This window comes from Tuber melanosporum (genome assembly GCF_000151645.1).
Source record: "Tuber melanosporum whole genome shotgun sequence assembly, scaffold_204, strain Mel28".
Classification (NCBI taxonomy): Eukaryota; Fungi; Ascomycota; class Pezizomycetes; order Pezizales; family Tuberaceae; genus Tuber; species Tuber melanosporum.
Genome location: NW_003298869.1, coordinates 1 through 23827, shown reverse-complemented (window position 1 = coordinate 23827; position 23827 = coordinate 1). Strand labels below are relative to the sequence as shown.

The following is a 23827-nucleotide window of genomic DNA, read 5'->3' as shown; positions in this document are numbered from 1 at the left end:
GTTAGGCGTGGGGATTTGGCGGGTGGATTGGTGAATTGATTCTTTCGCTTCGGCATTTTTACTCTCCGGCTAGTGAATAATGTTTTCTTTCTTTTTTTTTTTTTTCAGTGGTAGATCGGGATGGATTGGAAGTTCTTTAGTTCTATGATATCTTGCCATTTCATAAGTTGGTGTTTGACCCGTTGGTGCGGTGGAGGGGCTTGGCAGCCGGGTAATCTTTAGCAGCCAGAGTGAGGGAGGAAGGATTAGGATAGACTCCGATAGAGGGATAAAGTTAGTCTACTGTCAGCAAGGCAGCAAATTTGAGAGCTGTCAACCTAAAATTCTCTCTCGCTCCCAAGCCAAATCAGACCCGGCACGAAGCTGGTAACAAAAATCACCTGTACTGACGAGTAGAAGTGCCTTTTACACCCAAAGTAGCCATGTTGACAACACTATAACGCCACCTCTATTCCATCAATAAAAAAAAAAGACTCGCATATCCAAGGAAAATCCTTGGGCTTTCTCTTCCAGGTTGTCAGTCACAAATAAACATCTCGTTTTCCGAGACGCCTTATCGACCAAAAGAGCAAAAGTGACATTAAGTCTTGGCGCTTTTTTCGTATGGGAAAACCGAGGCGGCTACTTTCCAACTTCATCTTAGCCATGCCTAACTACCGGTAAGCCTGTGTGTATGAAAAGTCGGTGTGGTTCTAAAGCCCGTACTAGAATTTCTTGTATATCATACTTTGGGTATCCTAGGGAGGAATTTCAATTATCGTGCTTGAAGTCGATTGCTTTTGGTGTGGTGATGTACAGTACGCTTACAACTAGCCGGTGATTTAAGTTATGGTACAGTACAAGCTTCGTACACTATCATACCGGTACTCTACCACCATCCAACAAAGCCCAAACAACTCCCCTTAGCACCCAGACCCAATTAAAAAAATTAAAAAATAATAATAGAAAAACAAAGTATGATAGCACTAGATTCTCCTCACTATATCCACTCCTCTCCTCTTTCTGTTTTCCCAACCCCCCCCCCGCCCCACTGAACCCCAGGCCACGGATCCAGAAAAGGATTCTTCCCCAACCCCGCCGTGTCAATTTCACCTAGCATCATACATACCTGTACTGTACTGTGCACATCGGAGGAGGGGGGGTCTCAGGATCAGAGGGCCTCGAGTGAGGGGTTATGATTGATAGGATATTGTGTGCTTATTTCGTGGAATCGTATGTATGATATTATGGTTTACTGTGGAGAGGCAAATATTATACTATACTCCAATACATCTTTATCGAAGCGAGCCATCCAGGTCGGAGGCTCGGACCGTGCTGTATCCTGTCCGCTTTCACAGTGGATACTAAAGAACCCCGCTCCCTACCCCGTCGACAACTAGATGCAATCAACCCAAGGCTGGCATCATGGAAAGCACTATCGTTGTCTATCAAGCAGGTAACACGGTGGTCTTCGATAGAGTGCTATGGACTAAGCTAGGGTAAAAGTATGATAAAAGCCCCAAAGTTTTGATGGAAGGGGGGGGAAGGAACGAAAAAGAGAAAAAGAAGACAGGAATAACAGAGTACGATAAGAGAGATAATCATACGCTAAAAGAACCACTCAAATCCCCCTTCTCTCTTCCTCCCTGCCGAAATGATGTCTCACTCACTCGCGCTGTCTTCAGAATTCATTCCCAAACCACCACACCATAAGCTGCTACTAAACTACGACGGCAACAATGACGGCGGCAACCGCTACTTCCAGCTACAACAACGTACAAACCCCAACCACACATTGAAGAAAAAAACAGAACCGAAAAACAAACCAACTACCAGAGAACCTTTTTTCCTTTTCCCAAACCTCGTTCCTCCCCCTCCTCCAAAGATCCCATGAAAAGGTTAAGAAAGAAATCATTAGAAGAAAGGAAAAAAAGGAAAAGGAAAAGAGAAAGCTATTTTATCTAGTCTGTAGATTGATGTTGCGATCCTCCATCTCCACCCTCGGGGTTCCTTCCACGCTTGGCTCCACCGGGTCCACCTCTATACGGACCACGACTGTAGCCTCTTGCGCCACGGCCCCGGTGCCCACCACCACGCCTGTACCCGCCACCCATGTTGTTATCACTCTCGCTGGTGTTGCCGCCGCCGACGCCTGCTCCGCGGCCCCATTTGCTGTCGGACATGCCGGGTCTCGGGTTGCTATTGAACGGGTTATACTCGTCCATCATCAATTTGACCCACGGTTTGTTCTCGTTCTGAGAACGCCTTATTTTCAAGTCTTCTGGTAGTTGGTCCAGCGTTTCTTTGGCAATTTCGGCGCTCTCAAAGTACGCAAGGAAGTAGGTCGAATCAGGTCGACTCTTGGGGTGTTTTGTTTCTATGTGTTGAATCATACTCTGGACTTCCAAGGAGAATAGGGCTCGGACTGCGTCTGCGTTATTGACGCCGGTTATGTAAAATCCATACTGTTTTAGGCGGTCCTGTGGGGAGCTAGCCTCTCGATGTTGAGGTCCGGTTGGAGCTATGACCGGAGCTGTGGCCGGAGCCGTGGCAGGAGTATCAATCTTGGGTACAACGGGAGGAGCTGGAGATTCGGTACGCGTACCGTTACTAGTAGATGGCTTCTCCGCTGCTGGTGTCGGCAAAGGCGTAGCGACCGGGGTGGCAGCTCTGTTTGCAGGACCACTTGGTACTGGACGGGGTGTCGCCGGCTTCGGGGCGACTGGTGGTTCGACCTGAGCAGGAGGCGGGGTAGGCTGCTTCGGTCCAGTTGGGGTGGTAGCAGGCCTTGGTTGAGGGGGAGTGGGCTTTGGCTGCTGTTGACTCCTTGGTCCTGACGGAAGGAAGGGAACTGCGGGGCCATTTTGTGGAGTGGAGTTGCTAGTTCCCGAGGGTCCAGATGGTACATTAACATTAACAGTTCCAGCATTCGAAGTTGGTGCCGACGCAGCAGTTGATGCAGTAGGCGCAACCGACGATTGTTGCTGTTGCTGTTGCTGCTGAGCCGCAGAAGCTCCTTTCCCACCCCTATGGGCAAAATTGAACCCTTGCGCTCTCATCTCCGTCGCGATGCGGCCACCCTCAACCTCTAGAACAAGCCAGCCAAATGCAGCGTCTGCCAAGTTGAAATTCCACATATTCTTGAAGGCAGATTCATCGACTTGCCCAGCTCCAGGAGCAGTGTTTGATGCCGGACCACCAAACGGGTTGCCGCCGTTGGCGCTCGTGGGCATCTTCTCTACGATATCCAAGGCATTATTCAAGAGTGCGTGCTGAGCTTCGTTTTGCTGAACGGCGGGCAGGACCTCACCCTTGACGGTTTCCCAAACATCATTGAAAGATGCTTTCGACGAGGCTAGCTTGCCCCTATAATGATCCAGAGTTGGGTTTACACTGAACTCGTTGTATGAGCTCCCATACCGGAAATGTAATCCAGCGGATATCGAGAAATCCGCCTTCAGAGTAACCGACAATTGATTCAGCAAACCCTCCCTTGCTGGTGAAGCGTGGGTAACAAAAATCCGGGTTTCCGCAGGGTCAAATACCCGGTTTGCTGTGTCAACAAGCTCGCCCATTTGCAAAAGCGTAGTCCACATGGTCCCTTGTCCTCCAGGGATCGTTGTCCTTCCCTCGCCATTATCAAACAACTTATGCATGACAACAGCTCCTCCAAGACCTAACAACCTAAGCTTAACACCACCGGCATCTAGCAGCCGTGAATTCGCCTCATCGACGATGTGGAGATTGTTGACCTTGTATTCGCCTGAGCGGAATTTCTCAAGAACGCGGACATCTTCGCACGCTCCCCACACGGTGTATACAGGCACGTCCAGGGTGTATTTCTTGTTGAGAAACAGGGGAAGCTCAGACAACGGGTGTTCGACCTGAGCAAAGAGCTGCTTTATAGAATGGCTATTAGGACCAGGTGTCTGGATACGCTTTTTGAGGCCATCTTCAAGCAGGGGGGAGTATTGTGCGACATGTCGCAGAGTCCTTTGAAGAGAAAAAGTCAGCCAACACTCATGCTGCATCGGGGTTGAAAGTCCCACTTGTCGGCAATTCTCTCTAGAGAGCTATCATCGTAGAAGCCAAAGTCACCAGTGTGAAGGACGTGATCCGCGTTTGCCTTCTTGGCCAATTCGTTTAAAGATTTAAGGTTTCCTACGAAAAGGTAGACAACAATTTAGTGGCAATCCCCCAGATATATCATAGCCGAGCAACTTGATATGGCCAAAATCCACGTGAGGGGGGAGGACGGAATTTATACCTCTGACATCGGCAATGCACAAAATTCGCACACCTGCCTTCTCGATTACCTTTTGGGGAGGAAGTTGGACAGGCTGAGGAGGCATTCCAGGCGCAGAGCCATTTGGGACATACTGTTGGTGATGTGCGCCGAATTGAGGAGGGCGGGGTTGCGAAGGTACCTATGACATTGTTAGAAGGGGAAAATGTTGGTGTCGAAGCTACCTGAAGCAGAACGAGACAATAGAGCCTAGAAATAGCGGAGGAGACCCGGACTGGAGGACGATCTGCGAGGGTTCATGGATGTAACTTACGGAAGCCATCGGATGTTTGGGAGCAACGTTGACGAAACTTTAATGCGTTGATGGATGTAGGAAGGGGGGGGGTTTTAGGTATTCGAGTGATGGAAGAGACGGGAGAGGAGATGAGAGATGCCTCAAGAGCAGGAGGAATAAGGGTTGATGAAAGATGGAGTAGCAGTGTGTTGGGTGAAGGTAGAGGTTAGGTCAACACAAGGAAAGGAGAGGAAAGGAGAGGAAAGGTGGTGGTGGTGGTGGTGGTGATGGTGATGAGAAAATTGGTGAGTTGTGGGTTGAGTGGAATGAGGATGCAAACAGCGGGAACGGTGATGTGGTGGTGGAGTCAGGTGGAGCGAAGGATGAATAGTTATGAGCAGCAGTGCGGCGCGGTGAGAGGTGAGGAGAGAGCAAAGCGGGCGAGACAAGGCGCTGTGAGAAGGGTTGAGTGGAAGGTGATGAAGTGGAAGGTGATCGAGTGGAGGGGGGAGAGAGAGAGAGGCTGTTGGCGGTGGATGAGATTTTGCTAGAGTCGGTTGTTGCAGAAGCCAGTCTAATTGACACTGCCGACACCACCACAGCAAATGGTAGCACTAACAGCAGCAACGAAAGTCAGAAAGGCCCAACCGATCGCACGGAGAAAATACAGTATGAAAGGTAGGAGGAGAGAGAAAAAATAGAAAAAGAATGAGAGATCGAGAGAAGGCTACAAACGAAACAGGGAAAACGGTATCTTGTGAAACAAAATTGCTATAAATCAAAGGGATAAGATACCAAGGGGTTCGTTGACTGACAAGCTTGGAACTGGGTGAAGGAAAGAAAACATTGCAGTATCATAGATTAACTTACCTCACAACCGCTTTTTCCTTCCCGGAATAGCTGCGAATTTAAGTTAGGCTACCCGCCCGCTATGATACTCGTGGGCGGCACCAGTACGAGAACTGTTCTCCAATCCATAAAATTCGTCTTTTTCCCATCCCCTCACATCCATAAATAAATAAGTTACGGGGCAAAGCCATACTCGAGTACGAGTATGATACTGTACAAGTATCCGTGGGCTAACTTACCACGCATTTGTTCGCACTACAGATTTCAGGCCTCCCCTCCACTTCCTTCCCCCTCCTTTCCTTCCCATGTTATATTTACAAGTACTACTAGTACATGCATAGCACGGTGAAGCTCTATGCTCGAGTACGGCAGTTCTCGTGCCCTGCATTAAATATTTCGGAACCCGCTCTTTACATGGGGGCACCACACACCCACACAATTGGTCACACGTTACTTTGCTCGCATTTTTATTTCATAAGTGATTCATGTGTCAAGCCTTCTGTGCTGGTGCTCGAGTACAGTACCGGTATGAGGTAGCCCTCTCGCTTCAAACCCCGGTCAGCATTCAATTAAACGAGAGCTGTTGCCTCGGCCCACAGATTACTCAACCTAGTGTACCTTTGGGACCTTGACCACATTGCTCTTTATACTTCAATATAATTTATTTATACGCATCTTGCTAGGAAATGACCCAAGTGAGTGATGAAAAAATGCATTCAAAATGAGTTTCAATTATTGAAGCAAACATTAGAGATATAGCTTATGTCTGTATGGGTCGACGTACTTGAGTACTTGCACTGGTAGTTCAATTTGATATTATGCAGCATTAAGTCGTAACTACTGTACTTAGGCAAAAGTACGAGTAGCCCGTGAGCCCTCATAGCCGGGGAAAGTAGGGAAAAGAAAGAAAGAAAAAGAAAAACACATAAAAGCACTTGCAGCCGCACTAGGTACTCGAGTATACCTTTCCCACCCAATACTCGAGTACTCGAGCGCTGTGATTTATCACTTAAGATGTTGCATGTTTCCCAAGAGCAACGATATCAGCTTGCGTGAGGTGCCAAACCGTCTTTCCGCCTTCCTGCTTCCCCTTGCCTTCCCAAACACCTTCCTCCAGGGCGGCCCTGACAGCAGCCCTCCCAATAATATCTGCATCCTGAGCCCACCCATCCTTCAACTTTCCACCCGAGATAGCACCAAGGAGATTGGCCACACCATGGAGCGGGTACTCCAACAACCTAGTCTTCTCCCGTGAGCCGACAATTAACCCTGGCCTTAGGATTACCGTCCTTTCAAACCCTATCTCGATAACCGCATCTTCCAACTCTCCCTTCATCTTCATGTAAGGGAACCGAGATGTTGAGTCTGCGCCAGTGGAGGAGATCAAAACGTATGTTTTTGCGCCGGCTGCTTTGGCTGCCTTTGCTAGATCAAGATTAAGGTCAAAGTCGATTTTACGCTGAGACTCGAAAGAGCCGGCATCCTTGCGGGTAGTTCCAAGGCCAGAGACAAACACGGTAGTGGGGATAGAACCAAGAGTTGCAGCCCATGTCGTGATGTCACTCGAGATGAGAGGTTTAAGCTTTGATTCGGGGTCGGTAATTAGGTGAGGATAAGGACGGCGCATTAAGGAATACACGTGGGAAGTCTGCGGGCTCGAGAGAAAGTACTGGAGCGCGAAGGAGCCCTTCTCACACGAACGTTAGTCTCTGGGAGACATGGCGGTAAAGACAAGAATAAGAGCCCCTCATGGAGATAGGTAACGAAAGGATGAATGAACGAATGTATGTACTCACCACCAGGCCCGTGCTCCCAGCTATTGAGACAGACTTTGCGGAACTCATGTTGTGATCTGTTTACGTATCGGCAAGATCTGGAGCAACTGTGCTGATGCGGATGCAGGGCAAATTCCGCCGGATTCGCGGGACGCTTTGCCTTGACAGAAGATGGCCGCTAAGTACGAGTATTTGTGAAAAGGAGGACTCGAGCAGAGAGAAACGATCGGTCCGGGCGTTTCCGTACCAACAAAGGAAGAATCGAACTCAGGAAGGACCCGAACGAGAGGAATAAGAGGGGGGGGAGGCGTCTGGGAGCGGGAAAGCGAAGAATTTCTAGCGGCAACCAGCGTGGGACCACTGGTATGAGAAGTACGGTATCATACTTCGGAAGAACCTCACTCCTGTGCTCTCTGCAGTGGCTATCACTCACGCGCTCGTGTTTTTCTTTTTAAGTCCGTAGATTTTTTTAAATACAGGGAAACCCATGGCAAGCACCCTAATCTTCGTTTTCTTACAATTAATGTGTAGATGATCAGCTACTTTATCATCTCTAATAGAGCTATAATTCTCGTAGGAGTGGCTGTTGATAATCCTTTGGAAATTGAAACTGAACTATCTCCTTGGCAAAGCATGATAGTCTATCCATACTCCGGCTACAGACAGTGTGAACCCTCAGCGAGGCGCGGCATGGCTTGGCCTGCCACCGCACCATGTACTAGTACTCGTAGTTAAAATCAAGGAGCTTTGCAGCCAGTTCTCGCTGCGCCTCGCTGAGGGTTCACACGGTCCATCCCTCACCATACTCAGGTACGGGAACTGTACGGTAGGTAGTCTATGAGAATCGAGGCTGTGAGGGCCAAGTCCCGTCTGCGGTAGCCCCGAAATACTGTACTCGAGTACTGGTACATGGCAGAAAGCTTTACGAAGAGAATAGGGTAACCGGTATGGGTTGCCATAATAACTTTTATTGAGCCTCCTGCCGCGTCAGTATGGAGTGAATACTCGTGCGGAAATCTATTCGAGTAGTCGCAGACTATCAGATTCAACTGAGGCCGCGCGAATACCACAGCATACCCCGCTTAGCTCTCGCTTACAATACCGATGCATTGAGTGATAACATGAATTGAGATGGGAGGAGGTGTGCCATAAGGTAGTCTACCTTAGGGTAGTCTACTGGTACAATACAGGTACTCGCAGACTATGTTTGAGTGCTCCGCTCCTTGTTATGATCTTCCGGCAATCGAGTGGCGTTCGTCATGCATGGAGATCTTGCTCAGGAGCTATCCCGGGGGTAAGTTATCATACCAGTATGATACCCGTTTAACAGGATGATGTTTGCGAGTGAGACCCCTCAATCTCTGAATTCTTGTTACCATAATTTAAGACTTCAAGTCATGCCCAAGAGGCTCGAGACTGACGACGACTTTACTAATATAAGAGTGGCGTAGTTCACTGATGTGGCTCAGTAAAAGAAAAAACATCCTGCCGGTATGATGCTGGCACGTCATCCGAGGGCCAAACCCTCACGTTAACCTTTTTGCTTGCAAACCCCCGAAACCCTTGGTTTCTCCTCCTTGTTCAAGGGCCGGGGACAGCATTTATTTGACCCCTCTTCCCTCCCTCCCTCCTCCATCGTCTTCTTTGGCCACCAACTCGCCCTCAGGATCATTCGGCGTGGGATCCCTTACCGTGCGAATATAAAAGGTGAGATACCTAACCTCTACCGCTTTTTCAGCATGAGAACTTCTAAAATCCCCAATGATGATATCGCATCCATCGGAGCGGCCTGAGAAACCGTTTTCCGTGTCAAATATGTTACAACCCCATCTGTATTCACCTTGATGAGGTATCCTTTGCTGTTAGATTCTGAGCCACACTCACTCACTACAATTTTGTTTTCGCTATCATTTCCTTAACCTGCTTTACGGCTAACAAAATTTGCTATAATGACCAAGTCCGACAAAGCCCATCACTCACGGAACAGCGCAGTGTATACAGCGGCATCTTAGCGTAAAGCGAGACAAGAACCCTTTTTCAAAGAAAATAACAAGTTCGAACATTTAATCTTTATTCTCATTCGTCTTCGTCGTCCCAGTTGGACACCATGTGCTCCTCTTCCGCTCGGCAATTGGTAGACACGAATAAAGAAAAGTCACCCCTCACTGGCGGTGGTGTCTTGGGCGGTGGTGTCTTGGGCGGTGGTGGTTTGGGGAAACCCCCAGGGCAGAAATGTTTCGATTGTGATGGTATCTCCTGTTGCTGGTACGCCTTTTTTTACCCCCGGGACCAGGACGCAAACATGCTGCTAACTGTTGTGGGAATCCACATAGCATTCCTTGTATCATCACCTGAGAGGGCCGGGCGCTTGTGATGGAGAAGGGAATCCAGGTTCTTTTTTCATGATTATGTTTACTTTTTTCTTTCCCTTCCTTTCACGCTACATCCGAGTTCGGATGCCTTTGCCGTGGGGTTCGCAGGCGCTGCCGGTACTGGGGTTGGACTGAATTGGGTGGAACTCAATTTGGGTTGCGGGTTTTTATAATGTATGGATTGGGATTGAAGCTTGCTCTCTTTTGAGCTATAATAACGATACTATGATGAACCATGGGGTCGAGTTGTACAAGTACCCGAGTATATCGTGAACTGTGATGAGCGGTATTTCCGTGTTTGTATGGACTCTCTCGCACCAGATCAGGAGTTCCATCAGGACGACGAACGGCTGGGCGCGTCGGTCATCCATCCGACTAATAGCTCGACTTAAATTTATCGTTGGGTTCCGGGACATAATAATTGTTCCTGTCAGGGCCATCACCGAAACAACTTGTCCGGCACCGGTAATCTGACAGGAAGAGAAAAAAGAAAAGAAAGGAAAAGAAAAATGATGATCACGAGACCATGGGAGAGAAGGCACTGGTGCTCGAGTACTCATCGATAACTAAATTATCGGATGGAGACCGTTGATTCGCTCAGGGCAGGAATTTCTCGATGGATATTTTCCCTCTTCTTTTTCTTCTTTCTCTCTCCTGCCAAGGGGATTGAGGTCTTGCCCAATCCTGCAGCAGCACGTCATCAGACGGTCATCAACGAGCCAGCATCTCGACTTTTTTTTTCTGCCTGAATTGCCGGTACTTGTAAGTTTGGGTAGGGGATTCAAGGGAAGAAGAGCAAGTATTATTATTATTGTTGTTGTCGTTATTCAGTGTTATAGAATTGGATGTATTAGTCCGTTTAGTATGGGAGAATATGGAGGAAATGGAGGAGGAGGAAGAAAAGGGAGGGAAGAAGAAAGGCTTTTCCTCTGTCCTTCTACCGGTTCTTTTACCTCACTGGAATTCCTATTGTGCTTTCACCGTTTAATTGTTGGTCGACAGAGTCAGGAGTCCTGTAAGGCAGAAAGAGAAAAGCAATAGAAACAACGGGAAAGGAGCGTGAGGTTTGACCGTTCAGCCTTCAGCCTCTCTCTCCCTCTCCATCGTCTTCGTCCTCTGACTCTCATTTTCTCACTCTCTCTTTGTTTCTTTCCCTCCCCCTCACCCCTCCCCCACATTTCACTCAGGGCCTGCCTCTTGCTCGCTCGGCTGCTGCCTCATCTCGAGTCTCTCCGTTGCCCTTGCTTCGGTTCTCGTCATCTACCACCCCCCATCTTTCTCTTCAACCAACTTTTCCTTCTATCCTCCTTCCACCTGCAGACTTCCACTCAAACCCTATTGTCACCCTCCTTCTGCCCTAGTTTGCACATCATCTTTTCAGGTTCGCTCATTACAGGATCGAATAGTATTACCTCGTACGTAACCCGCTTAGTCGGTCATCCTGGCTTCAAGATATCCTAAATTTCACCCGACTCGTGACATAATTGCTGAAGGTTACCAACCATTATTTTTACTGTTGCACACCCTAACAACCCTCTCCAAAGATGAAGCATCTCCTGATGCTTCACATACCCCGGTTACTACTACCCTCGCTCATTCTCCTGTTTTTGCTCTCATGGTTGAACCCGGTGCTAGCCGACAGGTCAGGCCCGGTGACAAGTGTGCATAGGGCTGGAGTTTGTGCACTTCGCGGTCAGGTACTGTTCTCAACTTCTACCCCCTGGGCTTCTCGAGAATATCTTCCGAGGTACAGTTAAGCTCAGTAATGCTAATGATGATGCGTAGTGTGGCAAGAAATCCCTCTTCGGGGCGCAATTGCCATGTCTTGACAACACGCCAGCTACTGAACCAAGCTCTGAGACGAGGAAACGGTTGGTGGAGATTTGTGGAGATGATTGGAAGGAGGGGCTGGTCTGCTGTGGGGATGATCAGGTGCGTTGGGAGGAATTCAGTCTGCTTGCTGCTGGGGCTTTGCTCACTCTGGGTGGTTGGGGATTTAGCTCGGGGACTTGTCGAAAAATCTGAAGAGAGCCGAATCACTCATCGCCTCTTGCCCTGCTTGCAAGGCAAACTTTTTCGACCTCTTCTGCACCTTCACTTGCTCACCCGATCAATCTTTGTTCCTCAATGTCACCGCTACCCAAACCGCGAGCACTGGGAAGGAAATAGTCACAGAGTTAGATTACTTGGTCTCCCCTTCCTACGGAAGCGGATTCTTTGATTCGTGTAAGGATGTCAAGTTTTCTGGCACCAATGGATATGCTATGGATCTTATTGGTGGGGGTGCGAAGGATTATCCTGCGTTTTTAAAGTTCCTGGGAGATGAGAAGCCGTTTGGATCACCGTTCCAGATCAATTTCCCCCCCGGGGGCAGACTGGATGCCTCAATGAAGGCCATGGATCATTCACCCAAGAGGTGCAATGACAGCGATGTGGCCTACAGATGTTCTTGTGTTGATTGTCCTGCTGTCTGTCCCACGCTTCAAGAAGTTGAAGTAGGGGAGGAATGCAAGGTTGGGGTAGTTCCTTGCCTTAGCTTCGCAGTTATACTCATCTACTCGATTTCGCTGTTTATCCTTGTCGGAGGATATACCGCCGCTGGAATCTACCAGCACCTGAAAAAGAGGAATTCCGAGCGTGCCAGACTATTGCAAGACAGTGCTCCGAGCGATGATGAGGACGAAGGTGATGTCGTAGGGGCTGGGATGATGGATAGGCCTTATAGAGAATATTTCTTGAATTCACGCTTGGATGACTTGTTTTCCTGGTTGGGGCATTCATGCGCATCTTTCCCCGCTGTTACGATCTCTTCTAGCGCCATAATTGTTGGCTTGTTGAGCCTAGGTTGGCTCAGGTTCAGCATCGAAACAGACCCTGTGAGGTTGTGGGTTAGCCCTACATCAGAGGCTGCTTTGGAGAAGAAATTCTTTGACGACAGTTTTGATCCATTTTACCGCGCACAGCAGGCGTTCTTGGTTAATGATACCACAGAAGCAGGAGCTTCTCCAGTTCTGAGTTATGAGGTATTGAGTTGGTGGTTTGATGTTGAGAATCGCATTAGAAGATTAAAGAGTTTGAATTATGGAGTCACTTTGGACGATGTTTGTTTGAAGCCTACGGATGCTGGATGCGTTGTTCAGAGCGTTGCTGGATATTTTGGGAACAGCTTCTGGAATGTCAAAGAGGGGACGTGGCAGAGGGAATTGAGATCTTGTGCAGCCCAACCTGTTCAGAGCCAATGCCTACCGGATTTCGGACAACCATTGAATAAGGACTTGATTCTTGGAGGATGGCAGGATACTGGCGATGTTTTGGATTCTAGGGCTATGATCGTTACTTGGGTTCTAAACAACCATGCAGAGGGATCCAAGGAGCTTGTGAAAACTATGGATTGGGAGCAGAGTTTGAAAAGCACACTACTTGCTGTGCAGGGCGAAGCTAGGGAGAGAGGATTGAGATTGAGCTTTTCAACGGAAGTTAGTCTCGAGGAGGAATTGAACAAGAGCACCAACACTGACGCCAAGATCGTTGTTATCAGCTATATTGCCATGTTCATCTACGCCAGCTTTGCACTGGGAAGCACAAGTTTAACAATCCTTCACGTTCTGAACCAGAGCAGTAAGCTCCTTGTGGAAACTAAATTCACTCTCGGAATTTTCGGGATCATCATTGTCCTTATGAGCGTCTCTGCGAGTGTAGGGTTGTTCTCGGCAATGGGTGTTAAAGTAACCCTTATTATCGCCGAGGTCATCCCCTTCCTTGTTCTTGCTGTTGGTGTGGACAACATCTTCTTGATCGTTCACGAGTTCGAAAGAGTCAACTATTCCCATCCGGATGAGAGAGTGGAGGTTCGCGTTGGGAAGACAATAGGCAGAATGGGCCCGAGCATTTTACTCTCTGCAACTTGCGAAACTATCGCCTTTGCACTGGGAGCTGTCGTCTCTATGCCTGCGGTGAGGAACTTTGCGATTTATGCCGCCGGCGCAGTATTCGTCAATGCTCTTTTGCAGGTTACCATGTTCGTGGCCGTATTATCGTTGAACCAGAAGAGGGTCGAGAGCAACAGGATGGATTGTTTCCCCTGCTTTAGGGCGCCTGGCGGCTATGAGAGTAATGGCTCTGCTGCTACTGTTGGAGGAGGCATAATGTCGAATCTAAGGGGAGAGGGAATTAGAAATGCACCTGGATTCTCTATGGAGGAGGAAGGAGTTTTGCAGAAATTTATAAGGAAGGGATATGCGCCCGCTCTATTGCAGAAACGGACTAAGCGGGTTGTCGTGAGCTTGTTTTTGGGGTTTTTCGCCGCCGGAATCGCACTTTTGCCAAAGGTCGAGCTTGGGCTGGGTATGATACAGCGTGTTTTATCACCGAGTCTGGGTACTAACGTTTTCGGTGTTTAGACCAGAGAATTGCCATTCCCAGTGATTCATACTTGATTGGCTACTTCAACGACCTTTACGATTACCTGGACGTTGGGCCACCAGTCTACTTTGTGACCAAGGATTATAACGTTACCGCCAGGGAAGAGCAACAATCACTTTGTGGGCGCTTCTCGACGTGTGATACATTTTCACTGTCAAATGTTTTAGAACAGGAGAGAAAACGTCCCGAGATTTCATATATTGCAGAACCTGTTGCTAGTTGGATCGACGACTTCTTTCTATGGTTGAATCCTTCCCTCGATCGTTGTTGCAGAGTCAAGAAGAGGAATCCTTCCGAGCTCTGCGATGAGCTCGATAGCGATCGCGTCTGCAAGGTCTGCTTCGAAGACCGAGACTCAGCCTGGAACATTACCCTCAACGGTATGCCAGAAGGCGGTGAGTTTCTGGGCTACCTAGACACCTGGCTGCAAGCTCCTACGGGGGAAGAATGCCCAGTAGCCGGCAAAGCCGCCTACTCACACGCAATCGTCCCCGACCACGACCGCAAGACCATAAAAGCTAGCCACTTTCGCACATCCCACACTCCGCTCCGCAGTCAGAAGGACTTTATAAACGCCTATGCCTCCGCCCGCCGCATTTCCGAGGTTCTCTCGCAAAAATCTGGCCTTGAAGTCTTCCCTTACTCCAAATTCTACATTTTCTTTGACCAGTACTCTTCCATCGTCGGCCTCACAGAAGCACTCTTACTCGCAGCTCTGGCATGCATATTCCTGGTCTCTTCTATATTACTTGGAAGCGCGCAGACCGGATTAATAGTTAGTGCTACGGTGCTAATGATCGTGGTAGACATTTTGGGCATAATGGCTCTATGGGGCGTAAGCCTTAATGCAGTCAGTCTAGTAAACCTGGTAATCTGCGTTGGTATCGGGGTTGAGTTTTGCTCGCATATCGCCCGAGCCTTCATGTTTCCCAGCCGCAGTGCAGTCGACCGCGCTCGCGGCTTCCGCGGGAAAGACGCCAGAGCACTCGGCGCTCTCACCAACGTCGGCGGTTCCGTAAGTCCCCTTCCTCCCTCTCCCCATATATTCCCCCGCGACTAATAATAAAAAAAGGTATTCTCCGGCATCACCGTAACAAAACTAATAGGCGTCTGCGTGCTCGCATTCACCCGTTCAAAGATTTTCGAAATATACTACTTTAGGATGTGGCTTGCTTTGGTCATTGTCGCCGCTACGCACGCGTTGGTATTCCTACCCGTTGCACTGAGTTACCTCGGCGGCGAGGGATACGTCCCGGACGATAATTACGGTGGGCTAGAAGAAGACTTGAGAAGTCGGACGTATAGGAATCTCGTGCCGGCAGATTATGGCGAGAGTTCTGAGGAGGACTAGTTGGTCTGCCCTGAAGGAGCGCACGTAGGATGGTATGAACATGATAGATATGCAAGCATGGACGGGTTGGGGACTTTGGGTGTTTTTTTCTTTCTTTCCTTCTCTTTTTCTTCCATAAACAAAGAGCATCTGGCACCCTTTTCTCCTTCCCTCTTCTTTCTTATTACTCATACTGGCTTGAGTACATATTTTGGTTTCTCACTTTTTTCCTCTTTTACCTTTTTAGCTAGGGTATTTGCTCTTTGGTTTTGTTGCGAGAGTCATACCTTGTCGTGTCATGTTCGTGAGGCTCGGTCTGGCACGGCGTGGCGTTGGTTTGTATGGTATGGTATGGTATAGTATAGAAATTGAGGGTTTCCTTTCTTTCTTACGCTCTTTACGGATGGATGGATGTGTATTGGTTGGTAGATTTCTTGGTTTAAGTACTTTTACTGCGGGTGGGGGGAAAAGTGGCTAATAGATATTGATATTGATATTGGTATTGGTAGCATGAGGTTTGTTTCCTTGTGTGAACTATAAAGCGAAAACTTGAACCGAAGTGGATGCTCATAGATTAGTGTAGTCGGTCGGTTGGATTAACTTGTGCGGTACGGTACCGCACTATGCTGTATCATACTCCTAATTCGATGACGTTTGTAAAAATGACTGGGTCCGCATATGTCCACACATGAGTGAAAATACGCGCAAAGGAAGCGATAGAGTCGCCGTTCAATCAAGTATATTCTTCTCTATGTCTATGCATCTGTGTGAAGTCTATCACTCGTTCGAGTCAGGAAGGCCATTCTTAAACACATGAAATCCTTTGCTAGGTTCTGGTTTAGAGAAACCTATAATTCTTATTATTGCTAGTCAATGCACCCTCACTGGTATCCTGGGATCTTACTGGAAACCCGATGGCCTAAGCATTCCTCTTACAGCTTGTCACTATAATTATAATAATTATATAATTGCTGCATTTCTTGGAATTTCAAGTAAATATACTGAAATCAAATAAACTGGGGGTTTATTCGGCATGCTACAACTATCATATTACTAAGGTATTTCGAAAAAAGAAGAAGAAAAAAGCACAATGGGACACTAGATCATAATGGAAGTTTTTTTTTTTCCCTTCTTTTCTTAATTGGGTATTTTTGGCAATATCATAGAGGTTTAGGGTGAATAACTGGGGATAAACATACAAAATATTTACTATCATCTCTTGTTACTTCTTTTATCATAATAATATTATTATGTTCTTTAAATTAAATTTTCTTCCGAACTCGAATATACATAATACTTATTACTATCCATATGAACTGCCCTATAAAAGTATGATACTATCAGCTGAAGCTTTACCCAGTCTCGATATAGAATCTCTGGATAAATTTATCTTTTTGAATATCCAACGGATGGGAATAATAAGATTTGCTTATAGATGACAAATATATATTTTCATGGTCCTATTATAATAGCTAACAGTTTATTTCAAGTTGAAGGTCATGGTATGATAGTATAACTAGGAGGACCTGAACTAAAGAAAAAAGTAATCTAATATGCATGCCAAATGTTTCTCTATTTATTTTATTTACTTTTATTTTGGAAAGGTTTCATAACAGTGTGAAAGATAATCATTTTTTCTCGTATGCTAAGCAATATCTTTTTTTTTCTTTTTTTCTTTTTTTTTGACAAAAAAAAGTCCAGTTAAGTCCAGAATTAAGTATTATAATAATAGTTGCATCTGGAACTGTTTCTCTCTATAAAAAAGGTGGTCACAACTCTAGTCATTTAAAAGCAGACATTCCGCTGATATCTTATCGTTCCGCTACTAGACTAATTCTTCTCTACCATACTTGACTTCCAACATGCTCAAAACTTATCATAAAGACTTACTACTTGTAACTACTTATCCTAATTATATTATGCGGTTTTATTGTGCTTCTGGTCTCCTGCTATCATAGTATAAAACTTGTTATATCTCAGTTCCTAAATGTTTGTAATATTTTGTTCCTCTTTTGCCGTTGTGGTTTTATCAGGTTAGTTAGAATTCTAATAATATTATCATGATAATATTATGAAACTCCTCTTCTGGCTTGGAGCTTTCTAGCCATTCGCACCACAAACCATCCGGCGTCCTATAGTATGGCTATTAATTCGAACTGGCTCATTAACTGATATCATACCAACAAACCCCACCCTATTCGCCTCACTTACCCTCAACCACCTGTGCTGTGGCATATGCAGCGAGTCGAGATTCTTCAGCTCCAATTTCCTCCGCACATAACTCTCCCTCTCTCCCACAGTGGACAACTCAAGTTAAGATACATTATCAAACAAAAACTCAATCCAAGCCTCCAACAACAAAACAAACATTACAAGACATCACCAACTACCTATGCGATACAGGAGTTGTCATACCGCGCAGCCACTTCGGCAAGGTCCCCACGCCCCCTCCAAGCACCACCAGCCCTTCTCCTTCTGTCATTCAGCATGATAGTAAATTTAAACAAACTGCGATAAATGCTTTCAATAGGCGTATCCAAAAACGGTCGCCCAAAGCGCCCTTGTCCTATCGTCGATAGGTACGAGTAAATTTACTCGTATGATAATTCATGTCCTGGGAACGCAGTGCCAGTAAGGGTATGATGTAAGAACTTTACAGAACGCGGCCCCACTCGTAATATACCGCATCCGGCATCCGGCATCTCGGCATCTCGCGCTAGAAAAGAGGGAAGAGTGCCACTTTCTTCTCCCTCCCCCCATCACCCCCCGCAACCAGCTTCGCGGGGGTAATTTAAGCACAAGCTACCCGATCGATACGAGTAGATTGGGACTACGGTACTTGAATGGTTTATCGCGAGTGCATCGCGGAGCGGACGAGAGGAGGTGCGGAGAGGGGGGTTGGGTGCCAATATCGTATTGCGAGAAGGGGAAGGGCCTCAGCCGGAGTAGTCTAAAACAGATGGACCTTCATCGAGGATCAGTAATCTTGTTGACTTCTGGCCTATCGTAGCTTAATCTATTCCCGAACCGCAATGTCCCGAAATGTATTCATGTTTCCTTCCTCCCTCCCTACCGACAACAACGTACCGGTGTTGAGCCGGTAGACTAAGTAGTGGGTCAAACCCGCAGAAGTGAATCGCTTTATGTGTGAATCTTTGCTCAAATTCTCACTGCGGAAATTTTGAGTAAAATCAAACCTCTGACTGAATTCGGCTCGTGCAGGGGCAAGTATAAAATGACATGATACCGGGAGTATGATACTTGTACAGTACCTCTTGCGCTGGTGCACTCACTGGGTCTCGATTAACGTTTTCACATTTCCACTCCTCTGGTGCATTCCGATCGATTCACTTCCCGTCCGACCCACTTTCCCTGTCCAATAATACAAGTATCATGTATTGTCGAACAGAGAGATATATATCTTTCTATGTTTTTTTTTGTTTTTTTACCATGAGTTTTCCATTAACACCCGGCTTGGCTCTTCTCCCGACCCGAGAGAACCCACACAGTTCTCTATATGGATTACTTATGATACTTTCCCCCTTTATCCCGTGAACCTCACTCGCACCGTCCCGGTGAAGGCAGGTATTCGGCGGGACTAGGATATAGTGGGCAAGCGTAGGGTAAGTCAAGTTACACAGTTCATTGAGCTATCTAGAGAGCAGGATTACTATCGTACGAAGGTGCTTGTGCAAGTGAGAGTCGAACGAATGAATGAAGCACCCAACTTACCCTCCCAATCATGTAATCTATGATACCAGTAATCACGAATTCCTGCTCTCCGGCCCGGCTTGGCAAGTTTCTTGCGGGGTGCAGTGCCTATGGGCTAATATAATAATAATTCATTGAATGGCTGAGAGTCGTGTTCGAGGCCACGGTCGGGAATCATGGGAACGAGTGATTCATTATGAGGACTTTACTGGCGCCGCTATGCTCGAGCACAATACTCGTAATGAGTACGGTAGAGTACAAGACGGGATTATCTCGCTGGTTAGACTAACTGGATGAGTGCTAGCACAAGGACCTGCTCTAGTATCAAAAGCTAATACTTGAGAATGCTATCGTTCGAGCAGTTCAAAAAGGTGCACTAGTAATATAATCTTTCAAATTCTACAATATAATAAATAGCCTCTGCGGACGGCCAACTAATCAAAAAAAATTAAAATCAAAAAACATTTCTCTTCCCAAGGCAGTACCGCACCGGCAAAAAGGAGAAAGGAGAAACAGAATCTAGGGTTTTCTTTCTTTTTTGGATTAGTTGGGCTGTTGCAGAGCCTGTATAGAATTCGAAAATTATATGATATTACTGGTGCATCTTTGAACCGCTCGAACCATGCACTGCTCCAGTACAGTTCAGCACTTTTGTGCAATAATTTATGATACTCCACGGAATGATTTCGTGGCACCCAAAACCTTCCCCCGGGTATTGCCATTTTTAGGGCTCTGTTTGGATGCAACGGTTCCGTTCCCCTCAAAGTGACCATTTCCTTACGTTTGGCAAATCATTTTTACAGCGGAAACGGTCGCAAAACGGAACGGAACTGTTGCATCCAAACAGAGCCTTAATGATTATACGCCTGAACCACATTAAAATATTGATTCAAAAGAAACAGCCCCCTCCCCTCTAGATTGTTGGGAATGCTAAGGAGATAAATGTAGAAGCTTTTATATATATATATATTGAGGGAAATGGAGGCCCTAATGGTGAGATATAATCGATTGAAAAAGTTGCAGCCTAGTGTAGGTTTTGGACGGCACGAATTATATATACAGTACATCGGAAGAAACAGTTTCTTTCTTCACGCTAGACTATGTTACCTCCTTTTAAGTCCTTAATAGCCTCCAGCGGTAGATCAATTCCCAATAAAAGTATTTGTGCGGGGAGAATTCATCCATTCATATTTACTTTTCTTCTTCGGAATCCCCGAGGTGGGTTGCGATGATGGGCTATGTTCAAAAATTACCAGTATAAACGGTACAGTGGCCGACCACATTGTGCCCACGGATGTCGAGTAAAAGATTGGGAGGGAGAAAGAAAGAAAGAAAACATGCGGTACAGGTGCTTCGGCGTGGGATATGAAATGGATGAATGGTGGTAAGGTAATGAAACTTACCGGGAGAGGGAGAATAAGACATAGGGCCCAAAGAGAATCCGTTTTTGTTAATGAAAGAGAGAAATGGAGCGCGAGCAAGTCAACGCACGAGTGGTGAGGAAAATAGAAGCCTGTGTAGTACAGGAATAGTGCGCGGAATACGGCAAGGAAAAAGATATGAAGAAGGTAATGATACATTATGAAGGTTTATATAAGGAACGCAACCTGTGAGCCAGGTGAGTAAAGGTAAGAGAGGGGAGAAGAAAACTATAAGAGAAAAGGGAAACGAAATTCCATGAGCTGCTTATCTGCTGGTTAGCCAGTTAACTAGGATCGACCGCTGCTCAACAGCCTTGATCCATTCCTATTACGCTACCATGTTCCTCTGTGCTTGGGCAATCCCCGACTCACCTATCTGGCAATCGGCCCAGAAGACAAGAAACAGGCAGTAAATCAGAGAACAGCAACCAAAAAAAAAGGGCAAAAAAGCATCTTCATTTGTGAATCCCACGCACTGGTTGTGGGGAGAAAAGAACATGTAAAACCAAAGAAGTAGAGGGCGGGGGGAGTGAAAAAAAAAAAACTACCATATCACATCATATAAAAAAAACAAAAACAAAAACCCCGCCCAGCATGCGCAAAACTAATCAATACGATCACCCCAAAATATCCTTATGCGCAACCCCAACCTTCGTCAATACCTCCTGCACATCCGTCTCAGCAACCACCACGCCCGTCTCCGAGCACTTCGCCTTACTCCTAAGCTCGGAGCAGAGTCCGTCCATGTCCAACTCCCCACTCGCAAACCTTGGGTGATTACTTATGCGATCCCTATTTCCGTCACTTGCTTTAGTCTTAGCTCCACAGCACAGCGTTGTTGGTATTCCAGTGATGGGGAAGGGAGAGGAGCTGTACCATATTTTATTGCAAGAGAGCATTTGCTTGGGGTCGTCTGCCGGCACGACTTCCTCTTCGTCCTCATCTAGGTCTGCGTCGTTGATCTGGTCGATTTCTGCCAGGAGATCCAACTTCTTAGGTGTTTGCGCGAGGTTTAAGGGTGAGCCGAGATCCGTGTTGAATGTGTGGGGTATTGCAAAGGCGTCATCAAAGAAGGACATGTTGATTCCACTGTTTATGTCGTTTACAGGATCGCGGTAGTCGCTGAAGAGGACTGGGTCGAAGTTACCACCGTTTTGCTGCGTCAGCCAGCCGAGTGATGTGTTTGAGGAGGTATTGTTGTTGGTGTTCGTGGTTGTGGTGGCTGATGAGGAGGAGGAGGAGCTATTCAGTTGGGCCGCTTTTGGAATTGGGTTATGTGGGTTTCCACAGGCCATACTCAATTTCTCACAGAATGTTGTTTCTGTCTCGCCGTCTAACGACCCACTCTTACAAATGTATTTGTCGCCGTTATGTGATGTGGTGATTGTCCCTTCAACCGTACCGTTCGTTGGCTCAGGGCTCGTTCCAGTCGATGAGCCGGGACCATGCTGCGATACTGATGATGCGGATGGAGAAGAAGCATAGTTCTGGCCACCGTTCAGGCGAGGGGTATTTTGCAAACTTGACGATAAATCATTATTCTGGTTCTGGTTAAAGACTGATTGAGATATCTGATTAGCCCTACCCCCAAAAACAGCGGTACTAATCTATATTAGACCAGCGATAATTCACAGTTCTCACCATTATTTGTATTGGTAATTGACTTCTTAAGCTCTTCGGACGCAGCCAACGTCCCTCCAGCGGCATTCAATCGGTCGAGCAGTGCGCCCGACTTCAACCCCGAATTGTTTTCGCTATTTCGAATGAAGAGGCCATTACCAAACATTGGGAATTCAAACTGGAAACCACCAGTGCCAACACTATTTTTACTAAGAAACTTCGATGCACCACCAAGCAGTGGTGATCCACTTTGTCCCACGGTATGTAATCGTCGCCGGTATTCCTTAAGCTCGATCTGCAACCTTTCTACCTGCCCACGCAAGCGGCTGTTTTCATGGTTGGCCGATTCTGACGCCTTCTCTAAATCTGCTACCTTTTGCTCAAGGTCCTTGAGGTGTTTTTCCTTGCGCTCCCTGAAGGCCCGCTGAGCTGCTCTATTTTGCGCTTTGCGCTTCGAAGTCGGCTCTGACGTCAGCGGCTTACGACCTGGCTTCTTTGCTGTCTTGTCATCTGTTCCTAGGAATTAATCCAACAGTTAGTCTCAGACATCATCATATCAACCGGATAATGGCCAAAAGGCCTAAACTCATTTCCAACTAGGCTAGAGATACGCTCAGGGCAAATAGGAAGGGGATTAAATTGAGGCTCGCACAATTGGACATCACAGTGAAAGAGAAAAATAATTAAATGAAATTCCAGATTATGGTGCAATATCTTTGGAACAGAAGGGATAGATGGATTGATGGATTCATATGGTTTATATCCATGAAATGCAAGTCTGTACAGTGCAATGATAGAGGAGTGGAAAACGGAAAAAACCCACCTCTCCTTTTTGGTTCAGCGTCATGTGGGTCAGCACTTGGGCTCCCATCTTCAGCCTCAGGTGGATTTTTTCTTTTTTCACCATCCCTTTCACCACCACTATTTGACGCCGAGGCTGGAGTCCCAGCATGACTATCCATATTGTTATCCGCATCGCCAGCTGGAAGCCCTAGGTCATAGTCCCAATTATCAACATCCAAATCCTCACCCCAATCTTGATAATCTAATTCCCCCATCAACGGTGTGCCATCTGAGAAACTGCCGGTTAAGGCCGCAGTTGGAGGCGGAGTCCCATTCCCATATAGCGAACCCACCGAGTCCGGGGTGTCGTGTGATTGTGGTGGCAGTGAGCGACGATTCGAGGATATAGATTGGGAGAGATGATGGGACAGAGAAGGTGTGTTGAACATTGGGGAAGAAGAAGAATTAGACGTAAGTGCGGCGAGCAGGAGGTCCTGCTGATCCGGGGAGAGGTAAAGACTGTCTGGTGCTGCCGTAGTCATACCCTAATTGCGACTCGATCGAACCGTTAAACAACTATTCTTGTCGCTCTGCACAAATTTGGCCGGTATGATCCTCAAGAATTCCTCGATCAACTGAACTGGGCTCCAGATGTTAAGCCAATGCAGAAAAAGAAAAGCAACAAAAATTCAAGCGATAAAGTTGGCCCCCGCTGTGACCAGCCAAGCCGAGCGCAGTAACCGCCGAGATATGGAATGGTTCGATTGCTAAAGGAAGGCTCTGGAGCTCTTGCTGCCGATTATCGAGCAAAAATCACCGACAATCCCCAGTCCCCCTTTAAAAAAGGTGCTTCAACCAACAATTCCGGTGAGGGTGTTTTCGGTTGAAGTATAAAAGAGGCTTTGGTAGAATGTCTGACTCAGGAGAAGTTTTTTTTATTTGGGTCTGTGAATATGGGGGATGACGACACCTCTGAGATAGTAATCACAGAAAGCTGCGAGAATAAAAAGGATAGAGGCTATGTGTGATAAAAAGGACTGCCACT

General features: G+C 46.9%; 5 protein-coding genes; 2 read left to right on the top strand and 3 right to left on the bottom strand.

Annotated features, from left to right (window-relative positions):
* Positions 1–1629: 1629 nt before the first annotated feature.
* GSTUM_00000604001 (uncharacterized protein) lies at positions 1630–4965 on the bottom strand. XM_002837872.2 has 4 exons: positions 4539–4965; positions 4247–4406; positions 4029–4140; positions 1630–3972 (listed from the first exon to the last, which is right to left on the bottom strand). The coding sequence occupies exons 1-4, from the start codon at positions 4545–4547 to the stop codon at positions 1941–1943; spliced, it is 2313 nt and encodes a 770-aa protein (XP_002837918.1). The 5' UTR covers positions 4548–4965; the 3' UTR covers positions 1630–1940.
* A 1020-nt stretch (positions 4966–5985) lies between these two features.
* Positions 5986–7437, bottom strand: GSTUM_00000603001 (uncharacterized protein). XM_002837871.2 has 2 exons: positions 7145–7437; positions 5986–7035 (listed from the first exon to the last, which is right to left on the bottom strand). The coding sequence occupies exons 1-2, from the start codon at positions 7190–7192 to the stop codon at positions 6358–6360; spliced, it is 726 nt and encodes a 241-aa protein (XP_002837917.1). The 5' UTR covers positions 7193–7437; the 3' UTR covers positions 5986–6357.
* A 1144-nt stretch (positions 7438–8581) lies between these two features.
* On the top strand, positions 8582–9731 carry GSTUM_00000602001 (uncharacterized protein; the record flags this gene model as incomplete). XM_002837870.2 has 5 exons in its annotated part: positions 8582–8614; positions 8710–8830; positions 9082–9114; positions 9178–9388; positions 9457–9731. 5 exons carry the CDS (start codon positions 8582–8584, stop codon positions 9476–9478), a joined length of 420 nt encoding a protein of 139 aa, XP_002837916.1. The 3' UTR covers positions 9479–9731.
* GSTUM_00000601001 (uncharacterized protein) lies at positions 9731–15795 on the top strand (the record flags this gene model as incomplete). XM_002837869.2 has 8 exons in its annotated part: positions 9731–9771; positions 11165–11192; positions 11281–11427; positions 11496–12132; positions 12223–13625; positions 13698–13839; positions 13896–14932; positions 14990–15795. The coding sequence occupies 8 exons, from the start codon at positions 9731–9733 to the stop codon at positions 15266–15268; spliced, it is 3714 nt and encodes a 1237-aa protein (XP_002837915.1). The 3' UTR covers positions 15269–15795.
* A 4386-nt stretch (positions 15796–20181) lies between these two features.
* On the bottom strand, positions 20182–23682 carry GSTUM_00000600001 (uncharacterized protein). XM_002837868.2 has 4 exons: positions 22823–23682; positions 22021–22509; positions 21256–21937; positions 20182–21171 (listed from the first exon to the last, which is right to left on the bottom strand). Exons 1-4 carry the CDS (start codon positions 23322–23324, stop codon positions 20997–20999), a joined length of 1848 nt encoding a protein of 615 aa, XP_002837914.1. The 5' UTR covers positions 23325–23682; the 3' UTR covers positions 20182–20996.
* Between the last annotated feature and the right edge of the window lie 145 nt (positions 23683–23827).

What these genes read in the sequence shown, in the direction of transcription:
- GSTUM_00000604001 (XM_002837872.2), bottom strand. An exon ending in GTGCATTGCCGATGTCAGAG is followed by an intron (nt 4,141 to 4,246) that starts GTATAAATTCCG and finishes ACCTTTTCGTAG; the next exon opens with GAAACCTTAAATCTTTAAAC. An exon ending in CTAGAGAGAATTGCCGACAA is followed by an intron (nt 3,973 to 4,028) that starts GTGGGACTTTCA and finishes TTCTCTTCAAAG; the next exon opens with GACTCTGCGACATGTCGCAC.
- GSTUM_00000603001 (XM_002837871.2), bottom strand. Translation starts at nt 7,192, where the DNA reads ATGAGTTCCGCAAAGTCTGTCTCAATAGCTGGGAGCACGGGCCTGGTG. An exon ending in CTGGGAGCACGGGCCTGGTG is followed by an intron (nt 7,036 to 7,144) that starts GTGAGTACATAC and finishes TCGTGTGAGAAG; the next exon opens with GGCTCCTTCGCGCTCCAGTA.
- GSTUM_00000600001 (XM_002837868.2), bottom strand. Translation starts at nt 23,324, where the DNA reads ATGACTACGGCAGCACCAGACAGTCTTTACCTCTCCCCGGATCAGCAG. An exon ending in CGCTGAACCAAAAAGGAGAG is followed by an intron (nt 22,510 to 22,822) that starts GTGGGTTTTTTC and finishes TCCTAGGAACAG; the next exon opens with ATGACAAGACAGCAAAGAAG. An exon ending in AATTACCAATACAAATAATG is followed by an intron (nt 21,938 to 22,020) that starts GTGAGAACTGTG and finishes TATCTCAATCAG; the next exon opens with TCTTTAACCAGAACCAGAAT.